The sequence below is a fragment of the Bombina bombina genome, chromosome 7 (genome assembly GCF_027579735.1).
Source record: "Bombina bombina isolate aBomBom1 chromosome 7, aBomBom1.pri, whole genome shotgun sequence".
In the NCBI taxonomy this organism is placed as follows: domain Eukaryota; kingdom Metazoa; phylum Chordata; class Amphibia; order Anura; family Bombinatoridae; genus Bombina; species Bombina bombina.
The window spans coordinates 467985465-468009532 of NC_069505.1; the positions used below are offsets into that span (position 1 = coordinate 467985465).

Here is a 24068-nt window from a genome sequence, read left to right on the forward strand (position 1 = left end):
ACTGATCCTTTCTTCCCCACTTCTATCATTTTCCAGTTTATTTCAAACATTGTTCTGATCTCAGCAACCAATAGAACCAAACCTTCTGAAACTGCTCTGGCTGTCCCTGTGACAACGCCGCTACTTCTGACATGGTATACGTCTCTGTTATTTTTCCCACCACCTCCTGCCATGTGGGTACCCCCACCTTCCAGTGTCGGGCAATGCAGATTCTCAGGCAAGTGCAGAGGATTTTAATTAACTTATTTATTGTTGCATTGAATGGTTTCACTCTGTCATGAAGTAATGCCTGTGTGATCGTGAGAGATACTCTTTCTTCTAACAGATTGCTAAACAGCTCTGAGAGTCTCCTCCACAGTGATTGAACTCCCTGACAATCCCACCATGTGTGCCTAAATGTACCCCTTTCTTGACATCCCCTGTAACAGTTACCATTAGGCGTTGTGGCAAAGTGCGCTGTCCTTTCTGGTGTCAAGTACCATCTAAACATCACCTTTATGCAGTTTTCTCTCATGTCTGCGCTAATCAATCCTTTATATGAGTTTAGCATCAGCTCATTACATTCATCCGTCTCCCACGTCTCTAATGTGTCCCTCTCCCATCTCTCTGTCATGTCTAACTTGGAATTGCGTTTAGCCTTCTGAATTAATATAAAGATCCTAGATATCAATTTTTTCCCTCTAGAGGCCGCCATTACCATTCTCTCAAGTTCTGTAAGTTGGGTGGTCTGTTTATTCGACATATATGTTGTAATCGCTGAACTGATCTGCAGGTATACAAACCAATGTAGCTGTTCCCGCTCTATTTGATTTCTAATATGATTAAACGAAAGTAGTTTGAGGTTAGATAAAAAGTCAGCCACCCTATACAGCCCCTTATTTTCCCATTTATCGACTATTTTCCTTAATTCGTTTGGCAGCAGGAATCTGACAGGTCTTGCCAGTGACTTTGGCCCACATAACCGCAGCCCTTTCGTGATCTTATTCCACTGCCTAATTGCTTCTAGTGTTATTGCCGATCTATATTCCCCTGATTTGGTTATTGCTTCTAAGTCCCATAATATATCCTCTGCTTTCGAATTACCCGCAATCTCTGCTTCTATCTGTGGCCACACTAATCCGTTGTTTTGTTTACCTAATACAGCCATCTGCGCCAGTCTTGAGGCCTGATAATATTCCACTAAATTTGGAACCCCTACTCCCCCTACCTGTCTGTGCATTTTCAGCAAATGTGAGGCTATTCTCGGTCTACCCTCACCCCTCAAAAACTTAAAAATATCTGTTTGTAGTGTCTCAAGTTCCGGCAAAGGGATGCCAATCGGTATGGCTCTGAACAAGTACAACAGTCTAGGAAGGACGTTCATTTTAATAGACATTAATCTCCCATATCAAGAGAACTTACCCTTTCTCCACTTCCTCAAATCTGCTCTAACAGCTTTGAAAACTGGGGTATAGTTCAATTTGTAGAGATCCGTCAGGTTGTCACCTACTTTAACTCCTAAATAAGTGATAAAGCTTTTTGCCCAGGAGAATGCAAAATTTAATTCAATCGTTTTTTTAGAATGTGGCGGTAGGTTAAGTGCTAGTGCTTCACACTTATCGGGATTTAGTTTATATCCTGAAACCTCCGAGAAATCATTCAAAACTTTATAGAGCTGTGGCAACGAGCTCATCGGTTTGGTGATCGTCAATAAGACATCATCTGCGAATAGCATCGCTTTGTACTCTGAAGGTCCTATCTGCACTCCTGAGATTTCCTTTGTTTTCCTAATACATGCTGCCAGCGGTTCAATGCAGATTGCAAAAATAAGCGGTGACAGCGGGCATCCCTGCCGTGTTCCGTTCATAATGGCTATCTGTCTTGACAGATATCCCGCTGCCCCCACCACTGCTGTCGGTCTTGAATATATACTGCCTAATGCCTTTATGAAGGCACCTCGGAAGCCCATGACCGACAATACCTTAAACATAAACTTCCAGTCTACCCTGTCAAACGCTTTCTCCGCGTCTAGTGACAGGAGTAGAGCTGGAGTTCCTTTCGCCTTCAAATAATCTAGTAGAGTAAGCGTTCGTCTGACATTGTCTGGAGCTTCTCTGTCCTGTACAAAACCTACCTGATCTTGGTGTATTAAGGAGGGCAATATCTGTTTCAATCTATTAGCCATAATTTTAGCGAAAATTATTATATCGTGATTAATAAGGGAGATAGGTCTATAGTTTTGACACAATTTTGCATTTTTTCCCGTTTTTGGTATTACAGTAATCTTGGCCTTAATAATTTCCCCAGGTACCTCCCGCCCTTCCATGATCCCATTACAGAAGCTAGTCAGATGGGGGAGCAGTTCTTTCTTAAAGAGTTTTTAGTATTCACCCGTCAACCCGTTGGGGCCCGCCGCTTTACCTACTTTTAGTTCTTTAATTACTCCCAATACTTCCATATTTGTGATTTTCGCATTAAGTGTCTCTAGGTCCTCAGTTGTTATAGATTTCAAGTCGGCCTTGTCTAAAAATTCTGAAATTTGAATGTCCCCTATACCCGTGCTTACTTTTTTCCCATCATATAATTGTTCATAGTAGAGGGCGAAGCTGTCCGCTATTTCCTGCGGGTTCGAGGTAAGTTCGCCTTTTGTAGTTATAAGTTTAGGGATAGAGAAGAATTTATTTTTTTCCCTGAGTTTTCCTGCTAGATATCAATCTGGCTTGTTCGCGTATACATAATAATGGGCTTTCAACCTTACAGCAGCTCTAATTGAGGAATCATTTAATAATTTAGCTAATTCCTTTCTCTTATTAACCAAGATTTTATATGTTTTTCCTGACAGCGTGCGCTGGTGTTCCCTCTCTAGGTGTTCAATCTCACTCTGTAATGTTTTAGTTAGTGCTGTCGCTTGCTTATTTCTTATAGCCTTTTCTTTGATAAACACTCCCCTCAACACAGATTTATGAGCAGCCCAGGCCACCAGCGGGTTATCAACTAAGTCCACATTAAGTTCCCAGTAATCGTTCACTGCCTTTTGAACTCTACTAAATATCTCAGGTTTTTTCAATATGGTCGGGTCATATGTCCATGTCCGTTGTCTAGTAAAATTTATAAGTCACTCAAGTTCAAGGTAGATGAGTGAGTGGTTGGACCACACGCAAGCTTGAGTACCTGATTTCACTAGATTGGGTGTTAAAATCTGACTAACGTAAATATAATCTAGTGTGGTGTATGTCTTATGTGCTGGCGAGTAGTAAGTGTACTCGTGATCTGAGTAGCCTAAAGCTTCCCATGAGTCTACCAACCCTTGTTCCTCCAGAGAGTGGCAAACTGATTTAACTATGCTGTTATGTCTGTGTTGTTTGTTTGTTATTATTTGAGTATCTAGTCCCCCGAAAGAGGACATATTAACATTGAAGTCACCAGCTACTATCAATCTAGTTCGTTCCCATTGTGTGAGAAGCGCAGATATCTCGGTGAAAAATATGTTCTGCGACTCATTGGGGGTATATATATTACAGAGTGTGACTTTTGTACCTTGTAGTGAACCCTGGACTATTACATACCTACCCTCCTTATCTCTAGTCACTTTATTCAACTCAAAGTCTAGTGTTCTGTGCAGCAAAATTGAAACCCCCCTTTTCTTGGAATCGGCAGTAGCATGATAGTGTGATGGAAAATGATGTGACCAAAACCCTTGAATACCTGTTGAAACAAAGTGTGTCTCCTGTAGAAATATTATTTTGGCATTAGATCTCAGATACTGAGACATTGCTGTCCTTCTTTTAATATCTGTATTCAGGCCCCTTGCATTGTGTGAAAGGAGAATAAAATTATGAGCCATTATCATTCATTTTCCCCCCTCTTCCTTGTACCTCTGCCGCTATCCTGAAACAGTTGATTAGTATATAGGATTGGCTATATATCCCGTGACTTCTACCTACTCTGTTGTCACATCCCATTTCCCTTGCAGTATTTCCTCTTATCCCGTCACTAACTGGCACCCCCCGGTTAAACCCATAACATAAAAAACCATAACATAAAAAACAGACAATAAATTTCACATACTTAACGATACTTCGCCACATATTATCTTCAGAGGCAGTAACAGTGTTCCGTCATACATTTTAAATAACAGTAAAGACTGATTCCCCCCCCCCCATTTGACTAACTTTCCCTCTTCTATGCTAGGACTACTTCAAATAAGCTTAACACCCTTCCAGACATCACAATACAGTATCTCACTAGCATCCGTATGATTTTCAAATACATCTCGTAATGTCTATCTTATATTTGGTAGAGTCTTATTAGTGTCCATCAAAAATCTTGAGCCCACCACCCTGACATATATCCCAACATTTGTATACCCCATATTAGCAACAGTAACCCCACACAACCAACATAAACAAAACAATTTGAATAGCATTATACTATACTCATCTGTCCGGAGTTCAGCAAAAGTTCCTGAGTTCCAAGCTTTTTCTCTCAGAGCCTGGTGAACTGAGTCTATTAGCTGAGCTCTTTACAGCTCCAACTCTCCTTTTGCAGATTGGTTTTAACTTTACTTCGAGTCCTTTTTTAAGCAACATCAAGAGATTTCATGTTTTCCTCCTCTTCTCAGGCATTTTAGACCATCTCTTCTGAGCAGTCTGTCTGCTCCTTTCATCGTTACTTGCCGGTGTTTTATGTTGCTGAAGAGCTGGTACTTCCAATTTTAAGCGTCTGCAGATTTCTGGAATCTCCTCCGGATCTCTAATGGACATCATCCTATTCTCCCAATTAATGTGCAGAGCGAATGGAAAACCCCATCTGTATGGGATTTGAGCCTTCCTTAATTGTGAAGTAAGGGGTCTAAGTGCACCCCTTCTCTGTAATGTCCTTAGGCATAAATCTTGGAAGAACTGCACCACATTTCCCTGATGCTTGTAAGTGGGTTGTCTTCGTGCGGCTGCTAGGATCTCCTCTTTTTCCTGATATCTGAGCATCCTGATAATGATGTCGCGTGGCGGTTCATCACCTTTGGGTTTAGGCCGCAATGCCCTATGAGCCCTTTCTATCTGGAATTTGTTATCTTCATCTGTGCCGGTTATACCCTGAAACAGGTTGAGCAAATATGTGTTTAGTTCCTTGGGGCTCACCGATTCAGGTACTCCTTTCAGCCGTATATTACAGCGTCGACTTCGGTTTTCCAAGTCCTCAAGTTTGTCGTAAATTTCCTCTATATCATGTTGATGAGCACTTTTGTGGTTCATAACTTCATTTAAACCTTCTGCTAAGGCGTCGCCATTTTCCTCAAGTGTATTCACTCTAGCTCCCAATTCTCCCATCTCCTTCTTAAATTCTGTCAAGCTGCTGGTTACTGTACTTTGCAAGACCTCCATTTTTTCTAAAAGCTTTTCAAAGTTTGTAGATATGTCTTGCTTCGACACCAGATTATCTAGATCTGCCCTTGTTAATGGCGTCTGGTTGCTCAATTCTGATGTATACCCTGCAGAAGCGCCTAGCTCCTCATCTGATCTAGGTGAATTTTGCTCTGGCGATTTTTCACCTCTGTTAGTTTTGAAGAAAATGGGAGCAGTGGTTTGTTTTCCTGCTGCAGCAGTTTTTATGTTTCCTCTGGCAGCCATGTTAACAGTGCACTACCTTTAATGAGAGTCCCTTGTCTTATAGTTAAATGTCTATAATTATCTTTGTTTAATCCCTTTTTCTTTTACAGAAGGATGTAGACATCAGTACCTGTGCCACTCAGGGGTTTGTCCCTTCTCAGGGTATTGTCACCTTAAGAATAACCGCCTTATATTGAAAGAGCAGGTTGTGTGCAAGCGCTGCTGTACTATCAGGGCATTTATAGGGCATCCATGAATCTATCCCTAAAGTTTTCCTTTCTGTATGTTCCTTCAATACATGTTTTTCACTTTTCTTTGCCAAAAGTTTCAAACTGGGGTCTGCTAGCTGACCGGGTCTGTCACCGTTATTTTTAATATCCCACAGGAGGGTTAATGACTGAGGATTACTTTTGTCATCTCAGGCCGACTGTGCTGCGAAACTATGGGGCCGTTTAGGCTGTGTGGGATCCCTTTTAGTGGGGTTCAAGACTGGTCATATGCCTGACCGCTCCTATTGCTTGGCCCCTTGAGTTACTTTTTCCCCCTTGCTTGCGATCTTGGAGACTGCCGTCTCTGCCGCCCCACGTGGGTGTCCGCCATGATGTCTCACTCACCGCACTTAGTTGTAAGTCCCAGCCTGTTCTTTTGCAGCACGGAGCTTCTCACGGCCGGTTTTTGTGATTGCAAACGCCTCCCCAAGTGCTCCGGTCAGCGTGCTGTAGAATGAGGGTCAAGTGTTCTAAGTTTATTTAAGCATATCAGCCCTTATGCTCTGTATACTGCCCGGAGCTTCTTAGTCACGCAGCCATTACTTGGCTTCCCCAGGCTCCGCCCCTAGCGTACCATTTTTATAGGTACCACCAATCCAAACCTGATAGTCTAATTTGTTGTGGAATACAAAAAATAAGTCTGGGCATAAGAGGTGGAGATATGGAGACGGCTCTCTTACAAAAAGAGAGCAGATGGATTTATCTCTTAAATTCAGTCCAAACGCATGGCCTAAATGAACACAACAATTATTTTTCTTATCTGTAAGGTTCATACTCACGAATGAGAAACAATCCAGTACAACAAAAGTATAAATTAACATAGAATCTCCTTATGTGGTAACCTCTTAATTAAAGTTTAAGGTAATAAGACCTCGTAAAAATTCTAAAAATATAAAAATATTAACTATTCCAATAAAATTATAACCAAATTTATCTAATATTAAAGGGCCATAATACCCAAATGTTTAAACACTTGAAAGTGATGCAGCATAGCTGTAAAAAGCTGATTAGAAAATATCACCTGAACATCTCTATGTAAAAAAGAAAGATATTTTACCTCAAAAGTTCCTCGGTAGCCACCTCCCAATGTAAAGGATTTAGTAGTTTAGCATTTTAGTATGTCTGTCCCGGGACAACTGAAAGGATGAGCTTTGTGCACTCTCATATTATTTCACCAATCAGGTAAAGGAAGCATACTATGAAATCTCATGTGAGTTAAGTCAAATCTCATGAGATCACAGTAAGAGTTCATGACCTCAGCACTGCTGATGCTGATTGGCTGCTGTTCATTTCTTCATTTTTTTAATTTTTATACCTGCAGCTGGGAGCAGCTGAGTATAACTTTTTACAAAGAAATACGGCTAGATTTGGAGTTTTGTTGGTAACGACCCGAAAAACTAACGCCGGCTTTTTTCTGGCCGCACCATAAAAACAACTCTGGTATTGAGAGTCCACATAAAGGCTGCGTTAGGCTCCAAAAAAGGAGCGTAGAGCATTTTTAACGCAGCTTCAACTCTCGATACCAGAGTTGCTTATGCAAGCGGCCAGCCTCAAAAACGTGCTCGTGCACGATTCTCCCATAGGAAACAATGGGGCTGTTTGAGCTGAAAAAAAACACCTGAGCTCGCATTCTATTGGCTGATCTTCGGGAGAAGAGGATGTTCCGCGTCAGAGGTCTGCAAGATGGATCCGGAAGAAAGAAGATTGAAGATGCCGTTGATAGAAGACTTCATCCGGATCATGGACCTCTTCAGCTCCCGCTTGGATGAAGACTTCATCCGGATCATGGACCTCTTCAGCTCCCGCTTGGATGAAGACTTCAGCCGGATCATGGACCTCTTCAGCCCCCGCTTGGGCTTGGATCAGGACATCGGAGGAGCTCTTCTGGACGGATCGGTGTGATACCCGGTGAGGTGAAGACAAGGTAGAATGATCTTCAGGGGCTTAGTGTTAGGTTTATTTAAGGGGGGTTTGGGTTAGATTAGGGGTATGTGGGTGGTAGGTTGTAATGTTGGGGGGCTTGGGTATTGTATGTTTTTTTTTACAGGCAAAAGAGCTGAACTTCTTGGGGCATGCCCCGCAAAGGGCCCTGTTCAGGGCTGGTAAGGTAAAAGAGCTTTGAACTTTAGTAATTTAGAATAGGGTAGGGCATTTTTTTATTTTGGGGGGCTTTGTTATTTTATTAGGGGGCTTAGAGTAGGTGTAATTAGTTTAAAATTGTTGTAATATTTTTCTTATGTTTGTAAATATTTTTTTATTTTTTGCAACTTAGTTCTTTTTTATTTTTTGTACTTTAGCTAGTTTATTTAATTGTATTTATTTGTAGGAATTGTATTTAATTAATTTATTGATAGTGTAGTGTTAGGTTAATTGTAGGTAATTGTAGGTAGTTTATTTAATTAATTTATTGATAGTGTAGTGTTAGGTTTAATTGTAACTTAGGTTAGGATTTATTTTACAGGTAATTTTGTAATTATTTTAACTATTTTAGCTATTAAATAGTTCTTAACTATTTAATAGCTATTGTACCTGGTTAAAATAAATACAAAGTTACCTGTAAAATAAATATTAATCCTAAAATAGCTATAATATAATTATAATTATAATTTATATTGTAGCTATATTAGGATTTATTTTACAGGTAAGTATTTAGCTTTAAATAGGAATAATTTATTTAATAAGAGTTAATTAATTTCGTTAGATTAAAATTATATTTAATTTAGGGGGGTGTTAGTGTTAGGGTTAGACTTAGCTTTAGGGGTTAATACATTTATTAGAATAGCGGTGAGCTCCAGTCGGCAGATTAGGGGTTAATGTTTGAAGTTAGGTGTCGGCGATTTTAGGGAGGGCAGATTAGGGGTTAATACTATTTATTATAGGGTTAGTGAGGCGGATTAGGGGTTAATAACTTTATAATAATAGCGGTGCGGTCCGCTCGGCAGATTAGGGGTTAATAAGTGTAGGCAGGTGGAGGCGACGTTGAGGGGGGCAGATTAGGGGTTAATAAATATAATATAGGGGTCGGCGGTGTTAGGGGCAGCAGATTAGGGGTACATAAGTATAACGTAGGTGGCGGTCGGCAGATTAGGGGTTAAAAAAATGTAATCGAGTGGCGGCGATGTGGGGGGACCTCGGTTTAGGGGTACATAGGTAGTTTATGGGTGTTAGTGTACTTTAGAGCACAGTAGTTAAGAGCTTTATAAACCGGCGTTAGCCCAGAAAGCTCTTAACTACTGACTTTTTTCCTGCGGCTGGAGTTTTGTCGTTAGATGTCTAACGCTCACTTCAGACACGACTCTAAATACCGGAGTTAGAAAAATCCCATTGAAAAGATAAGATACGCAATTGACGTAAGGGGATCTGCGGTATGGAAAAGTCGCGGCTGAAAAGTGAGCGTTAGACCCTATTTTGAGTGACTCCAAATACCGGAGGTAGCCTAAAACCAGCGTTAGGAGCCTCTAACGCTGGTTTTCACGGCTAACGCCAAACTCCAAATCTAGGCCATAGTGAGGTAAAATATCTTCCTTTTTTACATAGAGATGCTCAGGTGATATTTTCCTGTCAGCTTTTTACAGTTATACTGCATCAGTTTCAAGTGATTTAGCATATGAGTATTATGTCCCTTTAAAAGTTAAGAAATAGAACCCTATAATAATCCTAAAATCCAAAATAACATTTGATAATTCACTATTAATAAAAAAAAAATTTAATAAACACACCAAGTTCACATTAGCATGCACATCCCCTTTTGTTAATAAAAACCTCTTTATCACTTCTAGCTATGATAATAGATTATTATCATCACTATCACTAAATAATGAATAAGTAGATAAAAACACACATTATGTGCCAATAGAGACACATAAAAATTTCCCTTTTTATGCATCTTTTCACTTAAAAATTATATAATAAAAACTTTTATCATACAATTGGGTTTATGTGATAGACATAAATCCATATAATTTTTTATTCACTACCAACAAGAAAAAACACCTGGTTTTTCCATTAAAATTCACTATATTTATGTTTGAAACCAATCAATAACTCACTTTATTACTGTAATTATTAATATTAATCACATTATATCACAATAACTCAAGAATAAGGAATCTCAGTTAAAATGAGATATTTGAGCACTCAGTGGAATTTGGGAGAAAGAGAATAGGGTCTCAAATAATGTATTAGCGATAAACAAAAACACACCAAATTCACCTTGCACAATTCACAGGTAAATTTCAAAGGTTCTAAAATTACTATTTAAATATAATAAATAAATTGGGAAATATCCTGAATACTATACCATACTATCAAAAATATTTTGAATTTAATAAACAATAAAAACTTTGGCTAAATATTGAGCATTGTTTTATATTTAATCATATGGACCAAAACCGATATTTATCAGTATATACAATATGTACGAATGCATAATTTCCCATTCCAAACACAAAGAAAATTTAATCAAAATAAGTTGGAACACAGTGAATATACATTCATAATATCATAAACTTTGGCTTTAAACTTTTCTTTTGTAGGATTAAAATAATCCACCTTTAATAACTTGAATACCACTAAAGAGAAAAACTAACAAATCAATTTCTAGATTGCAATCCATGTAAGCTAGATTATGACTGTGGTTCTGTCTCCACTTTTTTTCATTGGTTCAATAACCGGTAAGGAGGAGGAGGAGTGAGCCAATAAATATTTGAAACAAAGGCGCGCCTGCACCCTTTTACAAAGCCAGGTTACTGGCGAAACATGTTAAGGGAGGTGTTGCTTTGTAAATTTTAGCTCGTCTGTTGTTTGTGAGAAAAGGAGGTGTGGGGGTTATCATATAATTTAAAACCACAACGGCATATTGCCTTCCCCGCAACCTCAGCACTTAGATTTTGCTATCGGTAACAAGCTGTGGTCTGTAGCAGTAACCTTTCTCTGATATTAGTTGGTAATCAGCTATATAAGTTACGTTACTAACATTATAAATCACCCACTTGGTATAGGCCGGTAACCACTTTAGAACCACCTGTAGTTTATAGCGGTAACTTTTCCCAGATATTTATTGGGAACCTACAACATAAATTAAGGTGCTAATATTATAAATTATCTATTTAGTATAGGCCGGTAATTACCTCAGAACCATCTGCGGTTTGTAGCGGTAACTTTTCCCTGGTGTTAATAGGTAACTTGCAACAAAAGTAAAGTTGCTAACTTTTTAAACTGCCCACTTGGTATAGGCCGGTAACCACTTCTAAACCGCCTGTGGTCTGTAGCAGTAACTTTTCCCTGGTATTAACTGGTAATCTGCAATAATAACGTTGCTAACTTTATAAATTGCCCATCTGGTATAGACGGATAACCACCGCAGAAAATAAGTTTTGGTAACTTGTCATCACTAAGTCTAAAGTTGTATCCCCAATCAGGGTTGATATAGACTTGCAAGATAAACTGGCACATCCTTAAAGGTACAAGCCAGTGTATTATTAGAGAGGTCAACCAATAACTCTTTAGAGAACAAAGGTATAGGCCGGTAAATCACTAACTGAACACAAAGGTAAAAAACGATAATTGACAAATAAAAGCAATTTGCTTCAAACTATGATAAAAATCAATGAAAGTATTTAGCTCTCTTACGGTACACAATAAGTTAAAAACATAGTTAAAACCGTTTATACAGATATTCCCTCAATAATAAAAACGGTGCAACTAGCCAAAATCATGTGGAAATGAAAGAAAACTTTGAATAGATCATATAAGAACTATAAATATAAAGCCACAAATCGCAGGGATAATTAACACACACTTAATTGTAATTTGACCGGATATTATATAACTAAAATACAGCAACATAATAATATACACTTTGACACAATGTTGCATTCTAAGCGATTACTCACTGTTTAAACAAAACTTTGAATCACTCTCTAAGCATCCATTTTTTATTAAAAAGCAAATTCTATAGAACTGGAATATATTTTAACGATAATTTAAAATATCAATAATGCTCCTAAGTAGGTATAAGGGGTCAATATAATCCGCCAAGATATTCTTAACAACATCTCTGGTTTATTACAACCGCTTTCTATAACTTGGAATCCTTGTTTAGGACAACTATATAGTTAACGTTATTTCCAGTAATGACGAAAGGGTGAATGTAAATCACAACACTGACATCTAGTGAGTAATAAAAATCAATACAACAAATGTATATACAACTTTAGAAATTAAGCAGGAAGGTGCTGAATATCCACTATATTTAACTTGGCTATTTATTATATAATCAATAAAGTTCCATTGATCTTGATATTTCTGCGAAACTTTCTGCCACATCAGGCAATTAAGGCAATACTTTCTTACTGTAACCCTTTACCTTTAGTAAATTGTCAAATAGTATTAACACTTTAAATAAAGGATGTGTAGGTTAATATCCAGAAGATTCATATTTACTTAGATGAATGATCTAACTCAATGGTGTTACAGGGTGGAAGGCAGTAATATATACATTACTCTAACCCTAGCATTACTGTAAACAATCAAAATCTTAGTAACAAAAGGATCTACACTATCACACTATTAATATTATCCCTGGGAAAAGTCACAAATTGCTCTATCTTAGAATCATTAAGCTACAGGCCAGTCTATCACTGAAGCTTACAAATCACTTGTTACCTGTTTAGACTTATTGCAAATATACACAAAAACTAATTTCAACAGCAGACGTTCATTTTAAAAGTTTTGTCTTTGTATGTATGTAACGGTTTTAAAAATTTCCAATAAAGGTTACATTTTAAATTCTAGCTCTGAACTCCGCCGAGGAGTCTCATTAAAGTCATTATCCACAAAATGATGTCGCAGGAACGTGAGTGCTAAACAGATGTACATTTTTGTCAGTTTAATACTGATTTGTCCCAGTTACTAATGCACTGTGGCTGCTCTAAACTGTGGATAACTGAGGGTTGGAAGTTTGATCCCCAGCGTGGTCTCATCAGCTTTTCCACTTTTCAAGGTTGTTAGATTGAGCCTCAGCTTTTTCTCCTTTCAAGGTTGATGGAAGGAGCAGCGCCTTCAATCCCTTCAAGGGGATTAGCCATGCTTTACAACTACAACCTTGTTTAAAGGGGTTTAGTCGCATTTTTCAAGCACATTCATGCTGCCTCGACGCCTGTCAGCTCTAGCATCATTATATGTCCTTAAGAAGCTTTAGCTCTTTTGGAGTGTTGGGCTCCTACAAGGGGTGGTCTCTTACCTTTGGGTTGGGACTTGCAAGGGTTTCTTGCTTTTGCCATCCGGGTTTAATCTGGATTGTTTCCCTGAGAAGTCTCTTTTTGTTATCAGACGAGGGATTATTTTCCTGGACATTGTTTACTCTAAACATTTGTGAGTCCCGGCCTCTTGTCCTGATTCGTCTGGTTGTCGAGGGTTTGACTTAGCGTTTTCACCTTGTGGATCCCGCTGTGGGATGTTGCCGGACCTTGTGATCCTAGGATGGGCCTGGGGGTTCTAGCTCCGGGGTTCTTGGGCTTAGCCCTTGTTCTGGTCATTCTGTTTTACATTTTGGCCAGATTTTGCGAGAGCCGGGGCTCCTTGGAGGCTCGTCTTGTGCCGGCTGATACGGTTCCCTTGGGACAGCTAACTAAGGTAACCTGTGGTGGGCTTTCCTGCCTAGTGGCGGGAGGCTTGCAGGTGCTCAGCTGTCACTTTTGCGCCTGGTATGTGTACTAGTCTGATGGCGTTTTAAGTTTTTTTTTTCTGTGTTCGTCAGTCTCGTGGCCTTGGGCTCTCGGTTCCTCCTACCACTTCCTGTCTTTGGACAGGTGGTTTTTGATGCTCTCCTACTTAGGGGGCTCGTTGCTCTCCTTACGGAGGTGTGGTTCCTTTTTAAGGGCCTCTCCGGTGTTCGAGCAGCTGGCCGGATGGTCATCCGGTGTTGGAGGAGTGGTCTGCTCTTTGAGTTATTCCTTCCATCTGGGGAGCTGCTGGCTCCACGTTGAGACTTAGTGCCTTGCAAGATCCCCTGGGTCTACCGTCTGCTTACCTGTCTCTGGGTGTAGTGGCTGTGTCCACTTTTTTTTCTTGGGGGCCGGTCTCGGGGTTCCTTTGGGTTCCCCTGCCTAAGTTTCGCCATTGTTTAATCGGGTACGGCTGGTTGTAGGTTGAAATCTGTTTATTATCCTCAGGTCTTGGGGGTGCCAGTGGACCTTTTTTTGAGGTTCAGTGCCTCTTCCATGTTTGAAAGCTGTATGTAGGCCTGGGAGCCTTGATTGCCTGGAGTATACCTTCTATCTGGAAGTGAGACAATTTAAATGTTTCGGCCTCTTTCCCTTACAGATAGTTATTGTCTGTGAATCTTTCGGATGGCAGTGGGTTACTGGGCTCGGATATTTACCTTTCTGTGTTTACTTCCAGTGTTATTATCGTTTGCTCAGTCTCTGAGTTTTAACGTTGAGGACTTTTTGTCCTTCGCCGTCTTTTTCGATGCTGTAGCTCGATTTTGGGGAGATGTTCTTCTCCTTGATGAAGCCCGGTTTGCTTCTTTTGTTTTACCTGGGTTGGGCATCGTTTACTATTGTTCTCAAGCTCTTCGGGTCTCTGTGCACTTGGTTTTCCCTTGAAGGGGAATTTTTCCTTTTGGATCTTGCGGTACCTTTTTGGGTATTCCTATGGCTCCCCTTTATCCTCTCCCTTTTGGGGGTTTGGTACTTGTGCTAGCAGGGGGTGTGTGGGGACCAACTGCTGAGCGACGGTTCTCCTGGAGTGTGTTTAATAGCGGTATCTAATTCAGCTTAGGACTTTCTGCGGGTCAGTGTCCTTGGGGCCTTTTCCTTCTAGTTTTTTGCCCGGCTTTGACGAAGCAGGGTTTGGTTGGGTTGTGGTTTTCAGGTCTGGTGCCCTCAGAATGGGCTGCCTAATCTACCCTCCTGTTATTGCATTCAGTGTCCTCTATAGCTTGGGTATTGTTTTCCTAAAAGTAATGAATGCAGCTGTGTACTCTTTACATTTATGAAGAAAAACATAAATTATGCTTACCTGATAATTTTATTTTCTTCAGATGGAAAGAGTCCATAACTCCCCTCCCGTATTTTTTTCTGTGGGGCGTCTGTTATTTTTATTCTTCTGGCACCTTTTCGCCCTGGTATTTCTTCTACTGTTCCTTATTCCTCGGCAGAATGACTGGGGGATGAGGGAAGTAGGAGGAGTATTTAAGCCTTTGGCTGGGGTGTCTTTGCCTCCTCCTGGTGGCCAGGTTCTTATTTCCCAAAAGTAATGAATGCAGCTGTGGACTCTTTCCATCTGAAGAAAAGAAAATTATTAGGTAAGCATAATTTATGTTATGCAGAGAAGTGGTAGGTAGATCTTGGAGTGTTGAATATCTTTGCCTCCTGCTAGTGACCAGGAATAATGGCTTGTGGACTCTCAACGCCATGAAATAAATTAATTTATCAAGTAAGCATAAAATAGATTTTTCATGATTGTCTTATATTTACTTTGTAGTATGATATCAGTAATAAGGTTTATTTTTTTCTTAGAATGGAGCCCTTATTCCCATGGAAATCTACCTAATGCAAAAGGTGTCCACTGGCTTCCAAGGAGTGATTAATCTGCTTGACTGGTACGAGCAAGATGATAGCTTTGCCATGGTTATGGAGCGCCCTGAGCAAGTGCAAGACCTGTTTGATTACATAACAGAACACAGAGCCCTAAGAGAGGACGTTGCAGCTAAATTCTTCAGCCAGGTGGTCAATGCTGTGATCCATTGTCATAATTGTGGTGTGCTTCATAATGATATTAAAGATGAAAATATCCTGGTGGATCTGGCGACAAACCAAACAAAGCTTATCGACTTTGGTTCTGCAACATTACTCCATGACCAGGCTTACACAGAACTAGAAGGTTTGTTCTCAGATTATTATTTTTTAACAAAAGATCTTGTTTCCTCCACTAAACCACATAGCTGTTCCAGTGATTTACTAAGGCCTAAGCCTTCCTGTATTTTAGTGATGAGTGATAAACTTTATCTCAGAAGCTTTTGTTTCCTACACTAAACCACATAGCTGTTCTAGTGATTTACTAAGGCCTAAGCCTTCCTGTATTTACTGATGAGTGATAAACTTTATCTCAGAAGCTTATGTTTCCTACACTAAACCACATAGCTGTTCCAGTGATTTGCTAAGGCGTAAGCCTTCCTGTATTTTGTGATGAGTGATAAACTTTATCTCAGAAGCTTTTGTTTCCTACACTAAACCACATAGCTGTTCTAGTGATTTACTAAGGCCTAAGCCTTCCTGTATTTACTGATGAGTGATAAACTTTATCTCAGAAGCTTTTGTTTCCTACACTAAACCACATAGCTGTTCCAGTGATTTGCTAAGGTGTAAGCCTTCCTGTATTTAGTGATGAATGATAAACTTTATCTCAGAAGCTTTTGTTTCCTCTACTAAACCACATAGCTGTTCTAGTGATTTACTAAGGCCTAAGCCTTCCTGTATTTACTGATGAGTGATAAACTTTATCTCAGAAGCTTATGTTTCCTACACTAAACCACATAGCTGTTCCAGTGATTTGCTAAGGCGTAAGCCTTCCTGTATTTTGTGATGAGTGATAAACTTTATCTCAGAAGCTTTTGTTTCCTACACTAAACCACATAGCTGTTCTAGTGATTTACTAAGGCCTAAGCCTTCCTGTATTTACTGATGAGTGATAAACTTTATCTCAGAAGCTTTTGTTTCCTACACTAAACCACATAGCTGTTCCAGTGATTTGCTAAGGCGTAAGCCTTCCTGTATTTAGTGATGAATGATAAACTTTATCTCAGAAGCTTTTGTTTCCTCTACTAAACCACATAGCTGTTCTAGTGATTTACTAAGGCCTAAGCCTTCCTGTATTTACTAATGAGTGATAAACTTTATCTCAGAAGCTTTTGTTTCCTACACTAAACCACATAGCTGTTCCAGTGAATTACTAAGGCCTAAGCTTTCCTGTATTTACTGATGAGTGATCAACTTTATCTCAGAAGCTTTTGTTTCCTACACTAAACCACATAGCTGGTCCAGTGATTTACTAAGGCGTAAGCCTTCCTGCATTTAGTGATGAGTGATAAACTTTATCTCAGAAGCTTTTGTTTCCTACACTAAACCACATAGCTGTTCCAGTGAATTACTAAGGCCTGAACCTTCCTGTATTTAGTGACGAGTGGTAAACTTTATCTCAGAAGCTTTTGTTTCCTACACTAAACCACATAGCTATTCCAGTGATTTACTAAGGCCTAAGCCTTCCTGTATTTACTGATGAGTGATAAACTTTATCTCAGAAGCTTTTGTTTCCTCTACTAAACCACATAGCTATTCCAGTGAATTACTAAGGTCTAAGCCTTCCTGTATTTAGTGATGAGTGATAAACTTTATCTCAGAAGCTTTTGTTTCCTACACTAAACCACATAGCTGTTCTAGTGATTTACTAAGGCCTAAGCCTTCCTGTATTTAGTGATGAGTGATAAACTTTATCTCAGAAGCTTTTGTTTCCTCTACTAAACCACATAGCTGTTCCAGTAATTTACTAAGGCCTAAGCCTTCCTGTATTTAGTGATGAGTGATAAACTTTATCTCAGAAGCTTTTCTTTCCTACACTAAACCACATAGCTGTTCTAGTGATTTACTAAGGCCTAAGCCTTCCTGTATTTACTAATGAGTGATAAACTTTATCTCAGAAGCTTTTGTTTCCTACACTAAACCACATAGCTGTTCCAGTGAATTACTAAGGCCTAAGCCTTCCTGTATTTACTGATGAGTGATCAACTTTATCTCAGAAGCTTTTGTTTCCTACACTAAACCACATAGCTGGTCCAGTGATTTACTAAGGCGTAAGCCTTCCTGTATTTAGTGATGAGTGATAAACTTTATCTCAGAAGCTTTTCTTTCCTACACTAAACCACATAGCTGTTCCAGTGAATTACTAAGGCCTAAGCCTTCCTGCATTTAGTGATGAGTGATAAACTTTATCTCAGAAGCTTTTGTTTCCTACACTAAACCACATAGCTGTTCCAGTGAATTACTAAGGCCTGAACCTTCCTGTATTTAGTGACGAGTGATAAACTTTATCTCAGAAGCTTTTGTTTCCTACACTAAACCACATAGCTATTCCAGTGATTTACTAAGGCCTAAGCCTTCCTGTATTTACTGATGAGTGATAAACTTTATCTCAGAAGCTTTTGTTTCCTCTACTAAACCACATAGCTGTTCCAGTGAATTACTAAGGTCTAAGCCTTCCTGTATTTAGTGATGAGTGATAAACTTTATCTCAGAAGCTTTTGTTTCCTACACTAAACCACATAGCTGTTCTAGTGATTTACTAAGGCCTAAGCCTTCCTGTATTTAGTGATGAGTGATAAACTTTATCTCAGAAGCTTTTGTTTCCTCTACTAAACCACATAGCTGTTCCAGTAATTTACTAAGGCCTAAGCCTTCCTGTATTTAGTGATGAGTGATAAACTTTATCTCAGAAGCTTTTCTTTCCTACACTAAACCACATAGCTGTTCTAGTGATTTACTAAGGCCTAAGCCTTCCTGTATTTAGTGATGAGTGATAAACTTTATCTCAGAAGCTTTTGTTTTCTACACTAAACCACATAGCTGTTCCAGTGATTTACTAAGGCCTAAGCCTTCCTGTATTTTAGTGATGAGTGATAAACTTTATCGCAGAAGCTTTTCTTTCCTACACTAAACCACATAGCTGCTCCAGTGATTTACTAAGGCCTAAGCCTTCCTGTATTTAGTGATGAGTGATAAACTTTATCTCAGAAGCTTTTGTTTCCTCTACTAAACCACATAGCTGTTCCAGTGATTTACTAAGGCCTAAGCCTTCCTGTATTTACTGATGAGTGATAAACTTTATCTCAGAAGCTTTTGTTTCCTATACTAAACCACATAGCTGTTCCAGTGATTTTCTAAAGCCTACGCCTTCTTGTATTTAGTGATGAGTGATAAACTTTATCTCAGAAGCTTTTGTTTCCTCTACTAAACCACATAGCTGTTCCAGTAATTTACTAAGGCCTAAGCCTTCCTGTATTTAGTAATGAGTGATAAACTTTATCTCAGAAGATTTTCTTTCCTACACTAAACGACATAGCTGTTCTAGTGATTTACTAAGGCCTAAGCCTTCCTGTATTTAGTGATGAGTGATAAACTTTATCTCAGAAGCTTTTGTTTCCTACACTAAACCACATAGCTGTTCCAGTGATTTACTAAGGCCTAAGCCTTCCTGTATTTACTGATGAGTGATAAACTTTATCTCAGAAGCTTTTGTTTCCTCTACTAAACCACATAGCTGTTCCAGTGAATTACTAAGGCCTAAGCCTTCCTGTATTTAGTGATGAGTGATACACTTTAGCTAAGAAGCTTTTGTTTCCTACACTAAACCACATAGCTGTTCTAGTGATTTACTAAGGCCTAAGCCTTCCTGTATTTAGTGATGAGTGATAAACTTTATCTCAGAAGCTTTTGTTTCCTCTACTAAACCACATAGCTGTTCCAGTAATTTACTAAGGCCTAAGCCTTCCTGTATTTAGTGATGAGTGATAAACTTTATCTCAGAAGCTTTTCTTTCCTACACTAAACCACATAGCTGTTCTAGTGATTTACTAAGGCCTAAGCTTTCCTGTATTTAGTGATGAGTGATAAACTTTATCTCAGAAGCTTTTGTTTTCTACACTAAACCACATAGCTGTTCCAGTGATTTACTAAGGCCTAAGCCTTCCTGTATTTTAGTGATGAGTGATAAACTTTATCGCAGAAGCTTTTCTTTCCTACACTAAACCACATAGCTGCTCCAGTGATTTTCTAAGGCCTAAGCCTTCCTGTATTTAGTGATGAGTGATAAACTTTATCTCAAAAGCTTTTGTTTCCTCTACTAAACCACATAGCTGTTCCAGTGATTTACTAAGACCTAAGCCTTCCTGTATTTACTGATGAGTGATAAACTTTATCTCAGAAGCTTTTGTTTCCTACACTAAACCACATAGCTGTTCCAGTGATTTTCTAAAGCTTACGCCTTCTTGTATTTAGTGATGAGTGATAAACTTTATCTCAGAAGCTTTTTTTTCCTCTACTAAACCACATAGCTGTTCCAGTAATTTACTAAGGCCTAAGCATTCCTGTATTTAGCGATGAGTGATAAACTTTATCTCAGAAGCTTTTCTTTCCTACACTAAACCACATAGCTGTTCTAGTGATTTACTAAGGCCTAAGCCTTCCTGTATTTAGTGATGAGTGATAAACTTTATCTCAGAAGCTTTTGTTTTCTACACTAAACCACATAGCTGTTCCAGTGATTTACTAAGGCCTAAGCCTTCCTGTATTTTAGTGATGAGTGATAAACTTTATCTCAGAAGCTTTTCTTTCCTACACTAAACCACATAGCTGTTCCAGTGATTTACTAAGGCCTAAGCCTTCCTGTATTTAGTGATGAGTGATAAACTTTATCTCAGAAGCTTTTGTTTCCTCTACTAAACCACATAGCTGTTCCAGTAATTTACTAAGGCCTAAGCCTTCCTGTTTTTAGTGATGAGTGATAAACTTTATCTCAGAAGCTTTTCTTTCCTACACTAAACCACATAGCTGTTCTAGTGATTTACTAAGGCCTAAGCCTTCCTGTATTTAGTGATGAGTGATAAACTTTATCTCAGAAGCTTTTGTTTTCTACACTAAACCACATAGCTGTTCCAGTGATTTACTAAGGCCTAAGCCTTCCTGTATTTTAGTGATGAGTGATAAACTTTATCGCAGAAGCTTTTGTTTCCTCTACTAAACCACATAGCTGTTCCAGTGATTTACTAAGGCCTAAGCCTTCCTGTATTTACTGATGAGTGATAAACTTTATCTCAGAAGCTTTTGTTTCCTACACTAAACCACATAGCTGTTCCGGTGATTTTCTAAAGCCTACGCCTTCTTGTATTTAGTGATGAGTGATAAACTTTATCTCAGAAGCTTTTGTTTCCTCTACTAAACCACATATCTGTTCCAGTAATTTACTAAGGCCTAAGCCTTCCTGTATTTAGTGATGAGTGATAAACTTTATCTCAGAAGCTTTTGTTTTCTACACTAAACCACATAGCTGTTCCAGTGATTTACTAAGGCCTAAGCCTTCCTGTATTTTAGTGATGAATGATAAACTTTATCTCAGAAGCTTTTCTTTCCTACACTAAACCACATAGCTGTTCCAGTGATTTACTAAGGCCTAAGCCTTCCTGTATTTAGTGATGAGTGATAAACTTTATCTCAGAAGCTTTTGTTTCCTCTACTAAACCACATAGCTGTTCCAGTGATTTACTAAGGCCTAAGCCTTCCTGTATTTACTGATGAGTGATAAACTTTATCTCAGAAGCTTTTGTTTCCTACACTAAACCACATAGCTGTTCCAGTGATTTTCTAAAGCCTAAGCCTTCTTGTATTTAGTGATGAGTGATAAACTTTATCTCAGAAGTTTTTGTTTCCTACACTAAACCACATAGCTGTTCTAGTGATTTACTAAGGCCTAAGCCTTCCTGTATTTACTGATGAGTGATAAACTTTATCTCAGAAGCTTTTGTTTCCTCTACTAAACCACATAGCTGTTCTAGTGATTTACTAAGGCCTAAGCCTTCCTGTATTTTAGTGATGAGTGATAAACTTTATCTCAGAAGCTTTTGTTTCCTACACTAAGCCACATAGCTGTTCTAGTGGTTTACTAAGGCCTCAGCCTTCCTGTATTTAGTGATGAGTGATAAACTTTATCTAAGAAGCTTTTGATTCCTACACTAAACCACATAGCTGTTCCAGTGAATTACTAAGGCCTAAGCCTTCCTGTATTTAGTGATGAGTGATAAATTTTATCTCAGAAGCTTTAGTTTCCTACTCTAAACCACATAGCTGTTCCAGTGAATTACTAAGGCCTAAGCCTTCCTGTATTTAGTGATGAGTGATAAACTTTATCTCAGAAGCTTTTGTTTCCTCTACTAAACCACATAGCTGTTCCAGTGATTTACTAAGGTGTAAGCCTTCCTGTATTTAGTGATGAGTGATAAACTTTATCTCAGAAGCTTTTGTTTCCTCTACTAAACCACATAGCTGTTCCAGTGATTTACTAAGGCCTCAGCCTTCCTGTATTTACTGATGAGTGATAAACTTTATCTCAGAAGCTTTTGTTTCCTACACTAAGCCACATAGCTGTTCCAGTGATTTACTAAGGCCTTAGCCTTCCTGTATTTACTGATGAGTGATAAACTTTATCTCAGAAGCTTTTGTTTCCTACACTAAACCATATAGCTGTTCTAGTGAATTACTAAAGCCTAAGCCTTCCTGTATTTAGTGATGAGTGATAAACTTTATCTCAGAAGCTTTTGTTTCCTACACTAAATCACATAGCTGTTCCAGTGATTTACTAAGGCCTAAGCCTTCCTGTATTTACTGATGAGTGATAAACTTTATCTCAGAAGCTTTTGTTTCCTCTATTAAACCACATAGCTGTTCCAGTGAATTACTAAGGCCTAAGCCTTCCTGTATTTAGTGATGAGTGGTAAATTTTATCTCAGAAGCTTTTGTTTCCTCTACTAAACCACATAGCTGTTCCAGTAATTTACTAAGGTGTAAGCCTTCCTGTATTTAGTGATGAATGATAAACTTTATCTCAGAAGCTTTTGTTTCCTCTACTAAACCACATAGCTGTTCTAGTGATTTACTAAGGCCTAAGCCTTCCTGTATTTACTGATGAGTGATAAACTTTATCTCAGAAGCTTATGTTTCCTACACTAAACCACATAGCTGTTCCAGTGATTTGCTAAGGCGTAAGCCTTCCTGTATTTTGTGATGAGTGATAAACTTTATCTCAGAAGCTTTTGTTTCCTACACTAAACCACATAGCTGTTCTAGTGATTTACTAAGGCCTAAGCCTTCCTGTATTTACTGATGAGTGATAAACTTTATCTCAGAAGCTTTTGTTTCCTACACTAAACCATATAGCTGTTCCAGTAATTTACTAAGGTGTAAGCCTTCCTGTATTTAGTGATGAGTGGTAAACTTTATCTCAGAAGCTTTTGTTTCCTACACTAAACCATATAGCTGTTCCAGTGAATTACTAAGGCCTGAACCTTCCTGTATTTAGTGACGAGTGATAAACTTTATCTCAGAAGCTTTTGTTTCCTACACTAAACCACATAGCTATTCCAGTGATTTACTAAGGCCTAAGCCTTCCTGTATTTACTGATGAGTGATAAACTTTATCTCAGAAGCTTTTGTTTCCTCTACTAAACCACATAGCTGTTCCAGTGAATTACTAAGGTCTAAGCCTTCCTGTATTTAGTGATGAGTGATAAACTTTATCTCAGAAGCTTTTGTTTCCTACACTAAACCACATAGCTGTTCTAGTGATTTACTAAGGCCTAAGCCTTCCTGTATTTAGTGATGAGTGATAAACTTTATCTCAGAAGCTTTTGTTTCCTCTACTAAACCACATAGCTGTTCCAGTAATTTACTAAGGCCTAAGCCTTCCTGTATTTAGTGATGAGTGATAAACTTTATCTCAGAAGCTTTTCTTTCCTACACTAAACCACATAGCTGTTCTAGTGATTTACTAAGGCCTAAGCCTTCCTGTATTTAGTGATGAGTGATAAACTTTATCTCAGAAGCTTTTGTTTTCTACACTAAACCACATAGCTGTTCCAGTGATTTACTAAGGCCTAAGCCTTCCTGTATTTTAGTGATGAGTGATAAACTTTATCGCAGAAGCTTTTCTTTCCTACACTAAACCACATAGCTGCTCCAGTGATTTACTAAGGCCTAAGCCTTCCTGTATTTAGTGATGAGTGATAAACTTTATCTCAGAAGCTTTTGTTTCCTCTACTAAACCACATAGCTGTTCCAGTGATTTACTAAGGCCTAAGCCTTCCTGTATTTACTGATGAGTGATAAACTTTATCTCAGAAGCTTTTGTTTCCTATACTAAACCACATAGCTGTTCCAGTGATTTTCTAAAGCCTACGCCTTCTTGTATTTAGTGATGAGTGATAAACTTTATCTCAGAAGCTTTTGTTTCCTCTACTAAACCACATAGCTGTTCCAGTAATTTACTAAGGCCTAAGCCTTCCTGTATTTAGTAATGAGTGATAAACTTTATCTCAGAAGATTTTCTTTCCTACACTAAACGACATAGCTGTTCTAGTGATTTACTAAGGCCTAAGCCTTCCTGTATT

General features: G+C 38.7%; 1 protein-coding gene across 1 annotated transcript in view; it reads left to right on the top strand.

Moving 5' to 3' along the window:
* LOC128636444 (serine/threonine-protein kinase pim-1-like) overlaps positions 1-24068 on the top strand; it is a 160307-nt gene that overhangs the window by 49848 nt on the left and 86391 nt on the right. The window contains exon 4 of the mRNA XM_053689458.1: positions 15379-15742. Within this exon, the coding sequence (XP_053545433.1) occupies positions 15379-15742 (364 nt within the window). The remainder of the gene's footprint in view (positions 1-15378; positions 15743-24068) is intronic.